The 14,707-nt window shown below is 38.3% G+C and overlaps 2 protein-coding genes across 2 annotated transcripts; one reads left to right on the top strand and one right to left on the bottom strand.

Annotated features, from left to right (window-relative positions):
* Positions 1-635: 635 nt before the first annotated feature.
* On the bottom strand, positions 636-3,124 carry LOC121796757 (putative F-box protein At5g60060). The gene is made up of 2 exons (XM_042195543.1): positions 1,715-3,124; positions 636-886 (listed from the first exon to the last, which is right to left on the bottom strand). The coding sequence occupies exon 1, from the start codon at positions 3,040-3,042 to the stop codon at positions 1,720-1,722; it is 1,323 nt and encodes a 440-aa protein (XP_042051477.1). The 5' UTR covers positions 3,043-3,124; the 3' UTR covers positions 636-886; positions 1,715-1,719.
* Positions 3,125-10,734: 7,610 nt separating this feature from the next.
* LOC121744242 (eukaryotic translation initiation factor 2 subunit alpha homolog) lies at positions 10,735-14,244 on the top strand. The gene is made up of 7 exons (XM_042137724.1): positions 10,735-11,228; positions 12,910-12,966; positions 13,068-13,154; positions 13,241-13,387; positions 13,496-13,600; positions 13,754-13,852; positions 13,976-14,244. The coding sequence occupies exons 1-7, from the start codon at positions 10,845-10,847 to the stop codon at positions 14,129-14,131; spliced, it is 1,035 nt and encodes a 344-aa protein (XP_041993658.1). The 5' UTR covers positions 10,735-10,844; the 3' UTR covers positions 14,132-14,244.
* The last annotated feature ends 463 nt before the right edge of the window (positions 14,245-14,707 follow it).

The raw sequence follows: 14,707 nt of genomic DNA, 5'->3' as shown, positions 1-14,707 counted from the left end.
TGGACTCACCCCAAAACAAAAATCATTTCCATCATTATTTCCCTCTCTACGGTCTCGCCCGTTACTGATATAGGTATAAGCCGTTGATGCTCATAAGTCATATCGTCCGTCGATTCTTCGTTCCCCCCTATTGCGCTCGACGTACTGTTGTTGAACACACACACAAATCTGATACACCCTTTCCAATTTTCTTGGGTTTCTTTTAAATTCCTAAAATGTCTATGTCGGAACGATTCTGGTGATTTATTTACATGTGTAGATTGGAAGAGTGTGCATAAATGGAACTTCGAAGACTAAGCTACTCGCCCAACTCTTGAATCCATCCCCAAATTTGACCTGCAACCAACAATTTACACAACAAGAATAGCTCATAATTACTCTTTCCTTTCGTCCTCGCATTTTAACAAAATCATTCAAAATAAATCCTAGTGCAAACAACGACTTATGCTCACTTTTGATTCAATACTATCAAGCTTCAACTTTCACTTGCAATACAGAGGGAAATAAAATTGCAAAATATCGTTTGCAAATATGGTGAAATATTAATGGTGACAGCATCAATGTCACCCATTTGTGGGTGCAAAAAACCATCACAGTGAACGACCTGTTTTGCCATCGATTATGAAAAAAGAAAGTATGGGAAAATTTCATATTACTATTAATTTAACAAATAAAAATTCATAAAACAAAGTTATGGAGAAAATTCATAATTTTCCAAACAATAAACCCTTATTTAATAAACTTAACCCCAAGAGTGTCTTGTTACACCCTCAGCCCCATCAATTGAAACATTGGAAAACTGAGCCTATGTCCACCGACGAATGCCTCACATGTCTTTCTTCTACTTTTCCCTCCCTAGATCCAGATATTATACACAAGTTCAAACCTGAAATAAAATTGAAAAGCGAGTTACAATCAATCAGAAATAACATTTAAGACAAAAGATGAAAGCACAATGACTCAACTCCAATACAAAATTTATGCTTTATCACAAGCTTAAATTAGTTCATCATTCCAGGCAAACTCAAGCCTTCAGGTAGTTTGTTATAGGAAACACTATAAATAAAACTTGATTAGAATTGGTGCTGTGTAACTCATATATATATATATATGTGACAAAGTCATGGTGTTCAGTTACAACGAAATAAAACAAGATTTCAATGCTACATGGCCTAAGTCATAAAGTGGGATGCACGGACTGACCAAATTGCCCTTTTGGGAGCGTTGTCTTTGGGGGACACTAATTTCACAAGGGTAGAGTGGGGAATTCATTTCTATATCTTAACGCGGAAAATGAGTCGGAAATAAAAACCACCAAAATCGTCCGATTTCTTTTAAGCACAATACTGGTGTCAACAGTGTGGGCCGATTTATATTTCTAGGTCTGGGTAGAATTGAAAGTGGGTCACTGAACAGCACTAAATGAGTTGAAATAAACCTATTTCAGCCCATATATAACAAGGTGAACAGCCTTGTCTACAACTGTAGTAGAATTTATTGAAGGGTTTGAGGTTATTCCAAAGTTCCAATCTAAGTACACAACAGATTAGCCCATAATATTTTTATCCATCTATGCCTAATCTCAAAAGTAACGTCCATTTCTTGTTAAATATATCGACAACTATAAATCAAGATACACACTTGTCACCACAATTAGAATCAAAATTTTTAAGAACTAAGATAGACAATGGATATCAAAAGTTCCGAGGCTTACCAACATCAAGCAGAAGCATCCACGGTGGGCAGGTGGCTGAGCCATGCAGGAGGAGGCCAAAATATGCTTGCATATTCAGGGAACATCAGTGCTGTCCCTGTATCCCCAGTCTCAGATTCATAAACACCAATATATTGACCATAAAATCCTGCAAACACGCGTTTAACATTATCATTTGCAACCTCATCATCAGCTACTGCAGTTTCTAATTCGTGAAGGCAATTACAGACACCCTCCCTGCAATCACACTCGAAACAGGTATAGTCGCCAGCGGCAGCAACAATCTCACTTTGAAGAAACGAGTAGCGATCAGTGTAGAAAACTCTAGCCGCATTGAATTCTTTCATCGGAATAGAAAAGGAGCAATCGTCGCCTACAACAACAATGCAACCGTGCATCTCTTTGATGTCAGTCCATTTCTTCAACAGCTTGGAAAGAGCGTAAACGGAGACGTCTACAAACGGCTGCTTAACTCGGAAAATTTGATCGGACGGTCCATCAACTTTCCCCATTTCCTCAACCAAAACCAACTCCCCATCGCTCAACTCCACCATCCGCCTTTTCAAAGAGCGATCGCCTTCGTATCTACCTATCGTCCACCCAAATTTGGAATCAAACGCCCAAATATCTCCAGAGGCATCAGTTGCACACAGCTTCCCCTTAACCATTGCAACATCATAAAATTTGGCAGCCGCAAAATTATAGCTACCAGCACTGCCATGAAACAGAGTCCACTTCTTCCGATCCGAAGTTATACGCAACAATCTATTGCGCAGGTCGATTATCATCACAACATACTCGCCAGTCTCGGCGTTGACAGAAACGGCTACTTTCTTAGCATACCTAAAATCGTAATAATCGTCACTCCGATTTGAAGGATTGACGTACCTGAGCGCGTAACCCTTGCACACCTCGGAAATGTCGAAATCCAGAGTATTCAACACCTTCGGCATCTCGACCGTCTCAATTTTAATTTTCCGGTGCGTTACCGGATTTATGATCCTGACTTTGCCGTCATCGGAGTGCTCGAGCTTGACCAGCCAGAAGTCAGGGTTTGTGCTGTTGGGCAATCGGATGCGGTAGACGATCCTTTGGGTTAGAATGAAGTGGGCGCCGCTGTGTTGGCGGCCGGAGCCTCGGGAGTTGTTGAAGAAAGGGAGCTTGATGGTGGGGAATTTGTAGGGCGGCGTGGAGGAGCGCCAGGAACGGCAGACGCCGCGGAAGCGGCGGACGTCGATTGCGGCTGCGAGACGTTTGGCGATGGTGTCGAGAAGCTCCGGTGGAAGATCAGCCCACGGAATGGAGAATCTAGGGTTTGGAGTGTACATTTTCTGGGAAAGAGAGAGAGAGGGACTTTTGAATTTGTCTATGAGATGTACAACCCCAATTTGGCGCTCCTCTACTCATTTTTTACTTGGTACTCCACCTCTTATATATTGTCATGTTTGTTAGCATTTATGATTCCCAAAAATATGATTCCTGAGAATATAAACCCCGAAAAGTATGATTCTTGTGTATGGAAGCTAACATGAAATTATAATTCTAACCGAAGAATAACCATACAAGACAATATAATAACCGATGTTTATTATTTTCTCATATAGTTTGGCGGAAAAACTTCACAAAAATCCATATGAAATCTACGGTCTTAATGAATTTTCTTTAGTTCTAGGTCAGTTTCATATTTATTAGCAATAAGTCTCCGTATACGTACTGCACTCCTAGTTCTGCAATTCCTTTAAAGGACAAATTCAACGAGAAAGCCTCTGGTCTCCATTACTGTCATCCATGAACCAGCCGTGAATAACCTCAATCAGCGAAATTCTTCTTTAGAGAGCCCATTCTCTCTATGACCCTTGCAGTAGCGAAATTCAACTTTGAAATTGGAAAATTAATCGATATCAACCCCAAATATACTACGATGTGATGATAATGGAGATAAAGATTGGATCTTTGGGAGAAGGGCAAATTGAAACTCTGCGCAAGAATATTTCGCAATAGAGTCGAACGTCCCTCTTTCGCCATCGCTTCAAGAAGAATCAGAGTTCCTGGTTGAAAAACATTGCCCCATCTCATACGTGAAAAACCGTCATCCGCAGGTACTAATTGAGGAACCTCGGCGGTGCTGGGATGGCCTCTTCCTACGGCTCGCTGAAGCTCTAAATGCGTTAAGGTGACGTAGGAGTTCCTGGCTGGAGAAGGAGGAGGAAATGAGCCTTCCTTTCAAATGACAATTGTAGTTCAATAGGGGGAACCCCAAAAAAGATCAAGAAGTGAGATCGGTAGGTTGAGTTCCCATTTTCTATTCTCTTGCTCCTACTCTTCTTCCATCTCAATCTCATACCTGCTTTGGCGTGATCCGACTGAATGAATGCAGTGGGGGATTTTTGGTCCACTACAAAACACGCGCACAATAGTGACAGAATTTGTGACAGCATCCAATAGCTCAACAACTAGTGATAGAATTATTGATTGAAAATTGTTAGTCACTAATGCGAAGCAGTCGCCTATGGTTTCGTATAGTAACTTTAGTGACGAAAAAATCCGTCACTAAAACTTTTTACCGATAAGTTTATTAATGACGAATCTGTCGAAACTTGATATGTTACTAATTTGTTAAGTGAAAAAATTTCACTAATTAGTGACGAAAATATCCGTCTGGCGAGTTTTTTTTTGTAGTAGTCTACTCATAAAGGAGACAAAAATCATTAATTTTTTCAGAAGTCAAAACCCAACATTAGTTTTGAATTTTAATTATGTGGGCCCCTCACCCATGGTTTAACTCTATATTCCCGCGTCAAACAAAGTGAACAAAAGTTTTGAATTTTAATTATGTGGGCCCTCACCCATGTTTTAATTCTATCTTCCCACATCAAACAAAATGAACAAATCCTAAAAGAAATTGATTTCATTTCTCAAAAAATCCATCGAGGGAGGACTACAAACTCGAAAAAACTATCTATAATCCAAAGTCTTAAAAAGAAACAACGTGAATCACTTAATAAGAAATAAAAAAATAATTAAAATTTAATAATTAATTAATAACTATTTATAAAACCATTTCTTCGTTGTGAGTAATATGATTAAATCTATTAATAATTTAAAAATAATTCTTAAAAAGCTAATTTAAAAAATAACTCTTAAAAAGTAGAAAAAAATCATTTTATAAATTTAAAAGGAATGAATTACAAAATTGATCCCTATATTTGTCCATTCGAATTCCACATATAACAATGTTTAAAATATCATGACAAAATATACGAGTACAATATCATTTCAGACCTTTTTATACTATTTCAAGCCTTTTATGTCCTTTTTTTTCTTCTCTTTTAACAAAAAATGTCACTGAAGGGGCATTTTAGTCTTTGTATTTGTGTCATTATTGCAACCCTGTGAGAGATAAAGATGGAGATGGAGATGGAGATGGAGATGGAGATGGAGATTGTTTTTGTGATTGATCTATTACATTCTTCAATATTGAACATATTGGCAAGATGCAGAAACTCCATATTTTTATTGGCTCTGAATTGTTAGTATTTCAAAAAACTCATTAATTAGAATGGAAGAGTGAATATGAAGATTAGTTTAAAGCTAAAACTAAAAGCTTGCAAATAACACTAGCCTATAATTGTACTCCTATAATTCTGCCCAAGATATCCTATAGTATTAAAAACAATACATAGCTAGCAATACTAAAAAACAACTGAAATTGCTATAAATTACTTCTCTGATGAATTATGCCCCTTCTTCATTCTAAAGCCAACAACTGAGAAAATAAAATACAACGACATTAAGCATAATTGCACTTATTACTAAGACATCAACAACTCAATTTATAAATGCAGAATTTGATTCAACACCATACACCTTGGAATCTAGACTAAAAGAAGTTGTTTTCATTTCTCAAAAAATCCATCGATGGAGGACTACAAACTCGAAAAAACTATCTATAATCCAAAGTATTAAATTAATTAGAAGATGAAATTGAAGCGAATTTAGCAAAACATTCGACAGACATTTTCAAAACTAAAAACAACAGTATTTTTCATAAAGGTACGAGGAAAAATGAGTTACTAGCCATTGTATTGCATTCACTTGTGAGCGTGAGCATTGGGCTTCTTCTTCTTCTTCTTCTTCTTGTCATGCTTGCCGATCTTGGGGGTTTGTCTGTCCCCTCACTTTTGAATTGCAATTTTTGACCTTGGAAGACTTCATAACAATGTTGAGAAAAATGTTCAGAAATTTGCAAGAAAAGGGAGAAGATAGTTTTGCAAAGCATGTTTCTTGAGTTAAGATATTTGGAACTGTTGTTTGGTTTATGTGTTTTAGTTGCATTAGAATTTATTTCATTTGCTTAGTTGGGCTGGTTTGGTACATTCAAGTAAGCAAAATTCTCCATGTACATCTCCTTGTTTCCAACTTTGTCCCCGTGAACCCAAGCAATTTTATTATTTATTAGCCCACCTGCATCATATGCACCACAAAAAATGAAAGAAAATGGAAGAAAATATCGTCACTATGTTTGATAAAAAAAAATTGAAATACAACAAAAACATACACCAAATTTGCAAAGAATGATACAACTCGGCCGCATAATTGCATACACTATTAAACCAACAAAAATTGGAAATCAACACATTCACACATAAAGGAGTTGGAAACGAACAGATTCATACAATTAATGGCAATAGTCTAAATTCATATTAACTAACATATGGAATGAATTCCCTTTTTGGTTTCATATGGTGTCAATTATGGAAGAATGGAAGTTCCTCTCGAATTTTTCAGGAAATACATAGAACACATGACCAAACAAAAGAGGGCAAAACGCGAAGCCGTGAGAAGCTCCGTCGAAAACTTGACCTCGTCGTTGGGTATGGCTAACCTTGCCCAATTTAGTGAGCCCTTCTTCTTGAAGCACCGGGGAAGCTCTGAAGCAGTGGAATTACAAGGACGAAGAAGAGAAGAGTATTCTGCGAATTGAAGCAAAACAAATTTCCCATGCAAAAGCGGGGTTAATAATGTAAATTCAGAGAATTTAATTGGTCTAACTGCCTCACACATATATGTATCTTTGCATTTGGAAAGATTCACTAACGACCGATAGTAGCATTAATTCAGCGGGCCTAGAGCAAAAATGCGGGCCAGCTAGAAACAATTACTTTCAAATTAAACATATGAAAACATCATATAAAAGCCCAATTAGTGGTCTAAATGACAAACCAAACCCTCTCCCGGGATTGAGGAATGCACTAGGTCAATCACAACAACAATATCCCTCTATGATAGGATTGCATGAGAAAATAAATTCAAAGACTAAAATGCCCTCAAGTGGCATAATAATGAAAAAAGGAAAAAATAGCATAAAAAATTCTAAATTGTGAAAAATCACCTAAAATAATACTATTAAATTCATACATAGATCTTTTTAAATATATTTTTTAAACATAAATACATATTGCGTTCGAGTTAGCAAACATAAATACCAATTTTATAGTTCACTCGTTTTAAAAAAGCATACTTTAGCAGTAGAATTATTTTTCGTTAATTGAAATGAAAGATTCGAGAGTCATTGAGTTCTCTCGCTTCGAGCATCCGCAACGCATCTCTTAACCGTCTCGGTCTCGTATCGGAGAGACGAGACGGATAAGAGACGGCATTGCAGCCTTCCGTCCCGGTCTCGTCTCGCCGAGCGTCTTGTCCCGGAGGGACGGCTCGCGCGACAGCTCGCCAAGCGCCAGCGCCACGTGGCGAGCGCTGGCGCTAGGCGTGACGCCCACCCGCCGGCCCGCGAGTGGGCGTCGTCACGCTGACGCAATAAATCATTTTAAAAAAAAATGATTTTAATAAAATAAAATAAAAAATGAAAATATTACCGTTGAAATTTTAATTTTTTCTTTTTTATTCTATAAATACTCCTCTTTCATTCTCATTTATATACACAAACACACATCCATTCTTCTCAAATAATCTCTCTTTCCTCTCTAATTTTCATCTCAAAACATTATTTTTCTCCCAAATTTAATCCGTTCATGGATCCGTTTGAGCAAATGCGTCGAATAATGGAAGAATCGCTAGAAGAAGATCGACGTAGGGAGGAGGAGGAAGCCGCGGCTCCTCAACGTCGATCCCAGACTTACATTCATCGTAACCGAGAGGAAGCCGCCGCAAGGTTGGTACGCGATTACTTCTGTGAGAACCTGGTGTGGGGAGAGATCTACTTCCGTCGCCGTTTCCGCATGTTATTTCTGCATATCGCAAATACATTGGCAACCCGGGAAGAGTTCTTCCAAGAAGGGTTCGACGCCGTTGGCCGTCCCAGTCACACGACGTTCCAGAAATGTACTGCATCAATCCGTCAGCTTGCTACTAGACAAATGACGGATATGTTTGACGAATACCTGCACATAGGGAAAGCACTGGGAGAATGTGTTTGATGAACTTCTGCAAAGGCGTCCGGGCAGCTTTCACCGACGAATTTCTCCGGAAGACAAGCACCGCAGATTGTCAATTTCTGCTCCGACTTCACGAAGAAGTGCACGGATTCCCCGGGATGCTTGGCAGCGTCGATTGCATGCATTGGCAATGGAAGAATTGCCCTGTGGCGTGGAGTGGGTCATACACGAGCGGCCACAAAGGCACCCACCCCACCGTTATACTCGAGGCCATTGCCGACTATCGAATATGGATTTGGCATGTGTATTTCGGGGTCCCGGATCGAACAACGACGTTAACGTGCTCAACCAATCCGACCTCTTCACCGAAGTTTTAAATGGTAAAGCGCCGACCATCAACTTCATCGTTAACAACCGGTAGTATAAAATGGGGTACTATCTTGCCGACAACATCTATCCGAAGTGGCAAACCTTCGTGAAGACGTTCAACAGGCCGGTGAACGAAAAACAAGCTCTTTTTGCGCAGAAGCAAGAGGCTGCTCGCAGGGATATGGAGAGAGCGTTCGGGGTTCTCCAAGCTCACTTCAACATTATCAAAGCCCCGGCTCGTACGTGGTTTATGGAGAATATGGTCGACATCATGTATACGTGCATAATCTTGCACAACATGATTATCGCCGATGAAGGTGACTCAACTTTATTTTACCCAAATAATACCCGCAAGTGTACGGGGTTATCGTAGTAAATAGCAAGCAAGAGTATATCGTATCCCACAGAGACAATTAAGTGTAAACTTAAGTACCACGAACCAATTTCAACTACTATCCAGACAATCAGAAATTTTTGGTTTTAAAACTAACAACTACTAAAAGCATGTAAAGTCAGAGAATAAAATAGAACACTTAAACACGAAAGCAATTAAGAAAGCTGTGTAAGATGGTGGAGAAATATGCAGAATTCAAGGATCCGATGCACAACTCATAGCCTAACCCAATTGAAATCGATTTACCATTTAAAGTCTCTAGAATTATTGAATCAATCACACATGTAGATTAAACCCCCTCCCGAGGTGAGAAACCTGTAGATTAAGTGTAACAATTGAAGTCCCCTTCTAATTCTTAGACCTAACTCCCAATAGATCGATTAGATAACAGATTCCACTCAAAACCTCAACTCTCCCGAGTTCTATTGAATTAAGGTGTGAATTATTCTTCTTTCAAGATTAATTATTTCATCTCCCGATTACTCTAAGAAACCCTACACTCCCAATTGGTGATCAAGCAATTGTTAGGAAAAAGCACAAGAATAATTCAAATAATTACAAGAGCAAGATAAAATCGAAGTCATTTGGATTAATAACTATGAATCAATGCATCTTCACCAAGAATTCTACACAAAGTGTTTAGCTACTCATGTTCAAAGTAAAAAACAAACAAAAACTAAAGAAAACAAAAGAAATCATGATACGGAATACAATTGGCGGATGAATTGAAGCTTGAATCTCCAATCTTCTTCCAAGAGTGCTTCCTAGAGAGAGTGTGTGTTTTTGCGGCTTGTAGAGAATGATTTTTCGTTGCCCTAGCTTCTCTCTTTTATTTTTCCTTCAAAAAAATCACGTTTGGGCTAAAAATCGTCAGTCAGACGGACCCGGCCGGGTGGAATTATTGCACATAAAATCCACCCGGTCGGGTAGAAGTCTCTGGACTCTTTATGAACAAAATTGGCCACCCGGCCGGGTGGAATTATTGCACATAAAATTCACCCCGCCGGGTAGCTCCCGGCAGTCCGCGCGGCTTTCGTAGACCGGCCATATCTCTCTCATCCGAACTCCGATTGGGGCGTGTGAGGTACCCACGCGAAGCTCTTTCGATGATGAAGACAATGGTACTCTCAAAATAGGATTCGGACCCCATATTGATAGGCAGATTAACGTTTGAAGCAGACCCCAGTCACGGCTTGGCTCATTTTGACCCTTTTTTACCTATTTTAACTTCAAACACTTGATAAACTCATCAAAACACCTTTATAGTGAAATATGAACGTAAACTCAAGTAATATGCATTTAAAAACCAATTATCACCACGTTTAACGCCCAATAAAACAGTTAAAATACGAGTTTATCAGAAGGACCTGAGGCGGGAAATTGGTTCGACCCTGAAACCCCGGGAAGCTCTATCGCAAGTAGTCCGCCTCGCAGTGGAGTGCATCCGTCTATGCAAGATCGGTTGTTACGTGATTCTACCGCCCACGTCCAACTCCAGGAGGATCTAATGGAACATATTTGGGTAAAATTTGACAACCAGTAGATGCACATGATCGCCATTAGATAACTATTTTTTATTATTTTTAGATTTTATTAATGTGGTTTTTTATTTTTTTTAGAATTTTAAGTTGTAATTTTATTTTATTTTATGAAGTGTGTTTTTATTAATTGAATTTGTTGGAAATAAAAATAAAAAATGAAATTGAATGAATAGTTAAGGGATGGGATGGTTAAGAGCCGATTAAGAGACGGAGGGTTGGAGGTGCTGTCTCTCAGTTAAGAAGAGATGAGATGAAAAGTACAGTGTGACCCATAAATAATGAATAGATGAGACGGTTAACCGACGGATAAAAATATTTCGTCCGGAATATCCCTTTCCTCTTGCTCGACTTTCCTCTGTGTAATAAAACCTCCCATTTCTCAGAAACCCCAAATCCCCAATCTCGGCCGCGATAAGATCCGACCCGTTTCGATGGCGACAAACGGGCCGAATCTGGAGTGCCGCATGTACGAGGCCAAATACCCCGAGGTGGACCAGGCCGTGATGATTCAGGTCAAGAGCATGGCTGACAGCGGCGCCTACGTTTCACTCCTCGAGTACAACAACATCGAGGGAATGATTCTCTTCTCCGAGCTCTCCCGCCGCCGCATTCGGAGTATCAGCAGCCTCATCAAGGTTGGCCGCATCGAGCCTGTCATGGTGCTCCGTGTCGATAAGGAGAAGGGCTATATTGATCTCAGCAAGCGCCGCGTCTCCGAGGAGGACATCCAGGGCTGCGAGGAGAGGTTCAACAAGAGTAAGCTCGTGCATTCGATCATGAGGCATGTTGCTGAGACCATGAGCGTTGATCTTGAGGTTTGTTTCTTTTGGAACAACTTTTCACGATTTGTATTTCGAAAGTTAGGAACTTAATTGCTCGTATTTCTATTGTATAATTGAGTAAATGAAGTGATTAGGTATGGTTCTGATTTGTCTTCTGTCAAATATCCCAAGAGCTGAACTAGGGCTTGCAAATATCCCGTTAATTTGTTTGAGAAAACACCGTAATAAGCCCTCCTTTTATGTTGAATGAATAATACTTGCTGTTTCAAATTATAGGGGTTTAATTTAAGAAATTGTGTTACTGAATTAACCATGTTAGAAGGTAATGTTATCATCGTCAGTTTCAATTGTCTTCAAGTTTAGCTAGTTTTCTTTAATTTCTCTGTCCCGCGGAAGTAGATTATGCTGCAAGAAAATTGTAGTTTTCCAAATAAAACAACATAAGGGTTTGATCATACTGTCTCAGGAAATGGTTGTATAATAATTACTTTAATGACTTTCATGGTTTATCATACTGTTTTAGGTTGCTAGTTATCTGTTTCAGTGTTTGGTAAATTATCTGCTTATATGTTGTTTTGATGGTTTTAATAGAATTATAGATCACAAAATATTAAGATGTGTTACTTGAGTGAATATAAGATTGGCTGACTGCTCAATGACTGATGTAGTTCTCAATCTTTGATACTGTTTTAAAATAATACTGTGTAATAAAAAAGTTGGTTAGAGAAGCAGATATAGAGAAGGAAACTGGTGGAAGAAGCTTATAATGAAAAAAGCGGACAAAACTGTAGATCTGTTTCTTTTGCTGCATCACTTAGTGTCCCCTGCACCAGTACTTTTTCTGGATTTTGTTTTGTATTAGTTGAAACATGACTTGTCTTCATGGCTTCGAGCTTCATAGCAGGTGTATTCTATTTTATAACTACAACATTTTGGGAGGTTTTAATGGATAATTGACATTCATATATTGTTTGCCATCCTCAACTCATGGGAAAAGAAAAAAAGGAAAAGAAAAAAGTAATGTATACTTGAGTCTACTCAGCCAAAACTATATTCAAATTATTGCAGAGATATATATATTTATTTGGTATAATTCTGGTAAGCTTAGGGAGGTATTATTTTACCTAATTAAATTGGTGAGGTCTATATTTTGTACTATGATTCTATGAAAATGTTTCATTTCCAAGCACTGAATATTAAAGTCTCCTCTGTTCACCATAAGTTACGAATGTTGCACTTGACCTTTTGGAGTGTGTTGAAGACTGAAGTGATGGTCATGATAAGTATTGCAATTATTAAAGATCATGCGTTTGACATGCTAATTCCAAGTGTGTTGGAACTTGGAATGATGACCTATCTGTGAAGGTAGACATAATATTATCTGCAGAAAGATATTTTTCATGTATATTGTTGGTTCGTGCCTATTTAATCTATAACATGTTTTTTTGTCAACATTTTTGGTTGTATATGGGTGCTATTAATTTCAGTTGCTTGTAAGATATGGAATGTGTTCCCTGCCACTTGAACTGTATGGTTTAGTAAATATGAAAATAATTTCATCTCCAGTCCCCAAATAGTTGAAAAGAGTATCTTTATGGCTATTTGAGTTTCTTCTGGTACTTTCTATGTTTTGTCTACATGCACAGAGGCATTCATCCTATTTTGTGCTATATCTTAACATGCATTTTCACTAACGACATGTATATTGTGGTAGGATCTCTATATCCATGTTGGCTGGCCGTTGTACAAGAAATATGGGCATGCATTTGAGGTGAGACTTCATGTACTGTATAAAAGTTTATGTTAATAAATTCCTACCTCATGTAGCAATTTTATTACTATCATCAAGTAATTGTATGTATAAAAGTGCAGGCATTTAAAGTGATGGTTACCGACCCCGACTCAGTTCTTGATTCCCTCACTCGCGAAATCACAGAAGTTGGTTCTGATGGACAAGAGGTAGTGTTTATTCACATTTAGATTTGCATTTATCTTCGGTCTTCCATCAGTTTTATATGGCCGTTTGCAAGTGGTTATTCTTTTAGGTGAAGAAAGTGGTTCCTGCAATATCTGAACAAGTGAAAGATGCTTTAGTTAAAAATATTAGGAGAAGAATGACGCCACAACCCTTGAAGATTCGTGCAGACATTGAAATGAAATGTTTTCAGTTTGATGGTGTTCTGCACATAAAGGTCTTCATCCTTCATTAACTCATTTGCATTTTCTTCTTCAATTATTATGCATCAAGCTTAAAGCAAAACTTATTTGGCGAAAGTACTGATTTGTGGAGAAGTTCACAGGAAGCAATGCGTAAAGCTGAAGCTGCTGGCAATGATGATTGTCCGGTTAAAATGAAACTTGTTGCAGCTCCAGCTTATGTACTTAACACCCAGACTCTTGACAAGGTAATCACTAATATTCCAATGAGCATGTTGTTTTAATGTTTTGACAGTGCCAGCTTATTTGATGTAGTGATGAGATATTATACTGTATAAGTGTTGTGAACTAAAATGGATTTTGTATGGTTCTAAATACTTGTTTTTATTCTATAATGCTAGGAGCAAGGAATCGCAGTCCTTACCAAGGCAATTCAAGCTTGCACTGAAGAGATTGAACGCCAAAAAGGAAAACTCACTGTTAAGGAGCCACCACGAGCGGTAAAGATTAAATTACTATAGATCTAATATGAATATTGAAATTTCACTCTCATAATAGATCAAAATGGTATGCTCTTATTATCAATGTCCATATATGTACTTGACGAGTATGATTTTGTTCAGGTGAGTGAACGGGAGGACAAGTTACTTGCAGAACATATGGCTAAGCTAGGACAGCAAAATGAAGAGGTCAGTGGCGATGAAGATAGTGAAGAGGAAGAAGATAGAGGGATGGGTGAAATCGACCTGGAGAATTCGAGAATGGGGATAAGAGAGTAAACTTTTTCCTTGTATCTTTTCAATCTTGGAATTGTAGAACATTTTTGTTAGTCTGTCTTCCCCAAATTTTCAACCTTGATATAATAGTTGCGTGTTAAATTCTCCGCCTAAAATTTTCAATGCACTACTACTATAGCTGATATCTGAATCCCAATTAATCGCGGACGATAGGAGTGTGGATTTTCAATTTCGTATTTCAGTTATTATAATTTTTTATATTTTTGTAATAATATATATAGTCCTCTGTCACATGAAAATATATCACTTTTATCATTTTGGTTCGTTTGATAAAAATAGCAACTTTTATTTTAGAAAACCTGTAAGGATTTTGGGATAGGGTTAGTGAGATGTACAAAGTTAAAAAGCCGGAGGGAACTCTTGTTGTAAATTGAAGATGCTTTGGACTTATTTCGACCCTGAAAATTTCAAGGTTCGTTCGCTGACATCTTCAACAATGAGAAGAGGCGGTACGGTAGCGTAATGAGCAATGTTTTAAAAACCGGACCGGCAAGCGAACCGGCGTCATTACTGGTTCACTGGTTCAACCGGTTCACTGGTCGAACCATTGGTTGAACC

This window comes from Salvia splendens, chromosome 1, assembly GCF_004379255.2.
Source record: "Salvia splendens isolate huo1 chromosome 1, SspV2, whole genome shotgun sequence".
In the NCBI taxonomy this organism is placed as follows: domain Eukaryota; kingdom Viridiplantae; phylum Streptophyta; class Magnoliopsida; order Lamiales; family Lamiaceae; genus Salvia; species Salvia splendens.
This window is presented reverse-complemented; position numbering and strand designations above follow the sequence as displayed.

What these genes read in the sequence shown, in the direction of transcription:
- LOC121744242 (XM_042137724.1), top strand. Translation starts at nt 10,845, where the DNA reads ATGGCGACAAACGGGCCGAATCTGGAGTGCCGCATGTACGAGGCCAAA. An exon ending in AATATGGGCATGCATTTGAG is followed by an intron (nt 12,967 to 13,067) that starts GTGAGACTTCAT and finishes ATAAAAGTGCAG; the next exon opens with GCATTTAAAGTGATGGTTAC. An exon ending in ACACCCAGACTCTTGACAAG is followed by an intron (nt 13,601 to 13,753) that starts GTAATCACTAAT and finishes CTATAATGCTAG; the next exon opens with GAGCAAGGAATCGCAGTCCT.
- LOC121796757 (XM_042195543.1), bottom strand. Translation starts at nt 3,042, where the DNA reads ATGTACACTCCAAACCCTAGATTCTCCATTCCGTGGGCTGATCTTCCA.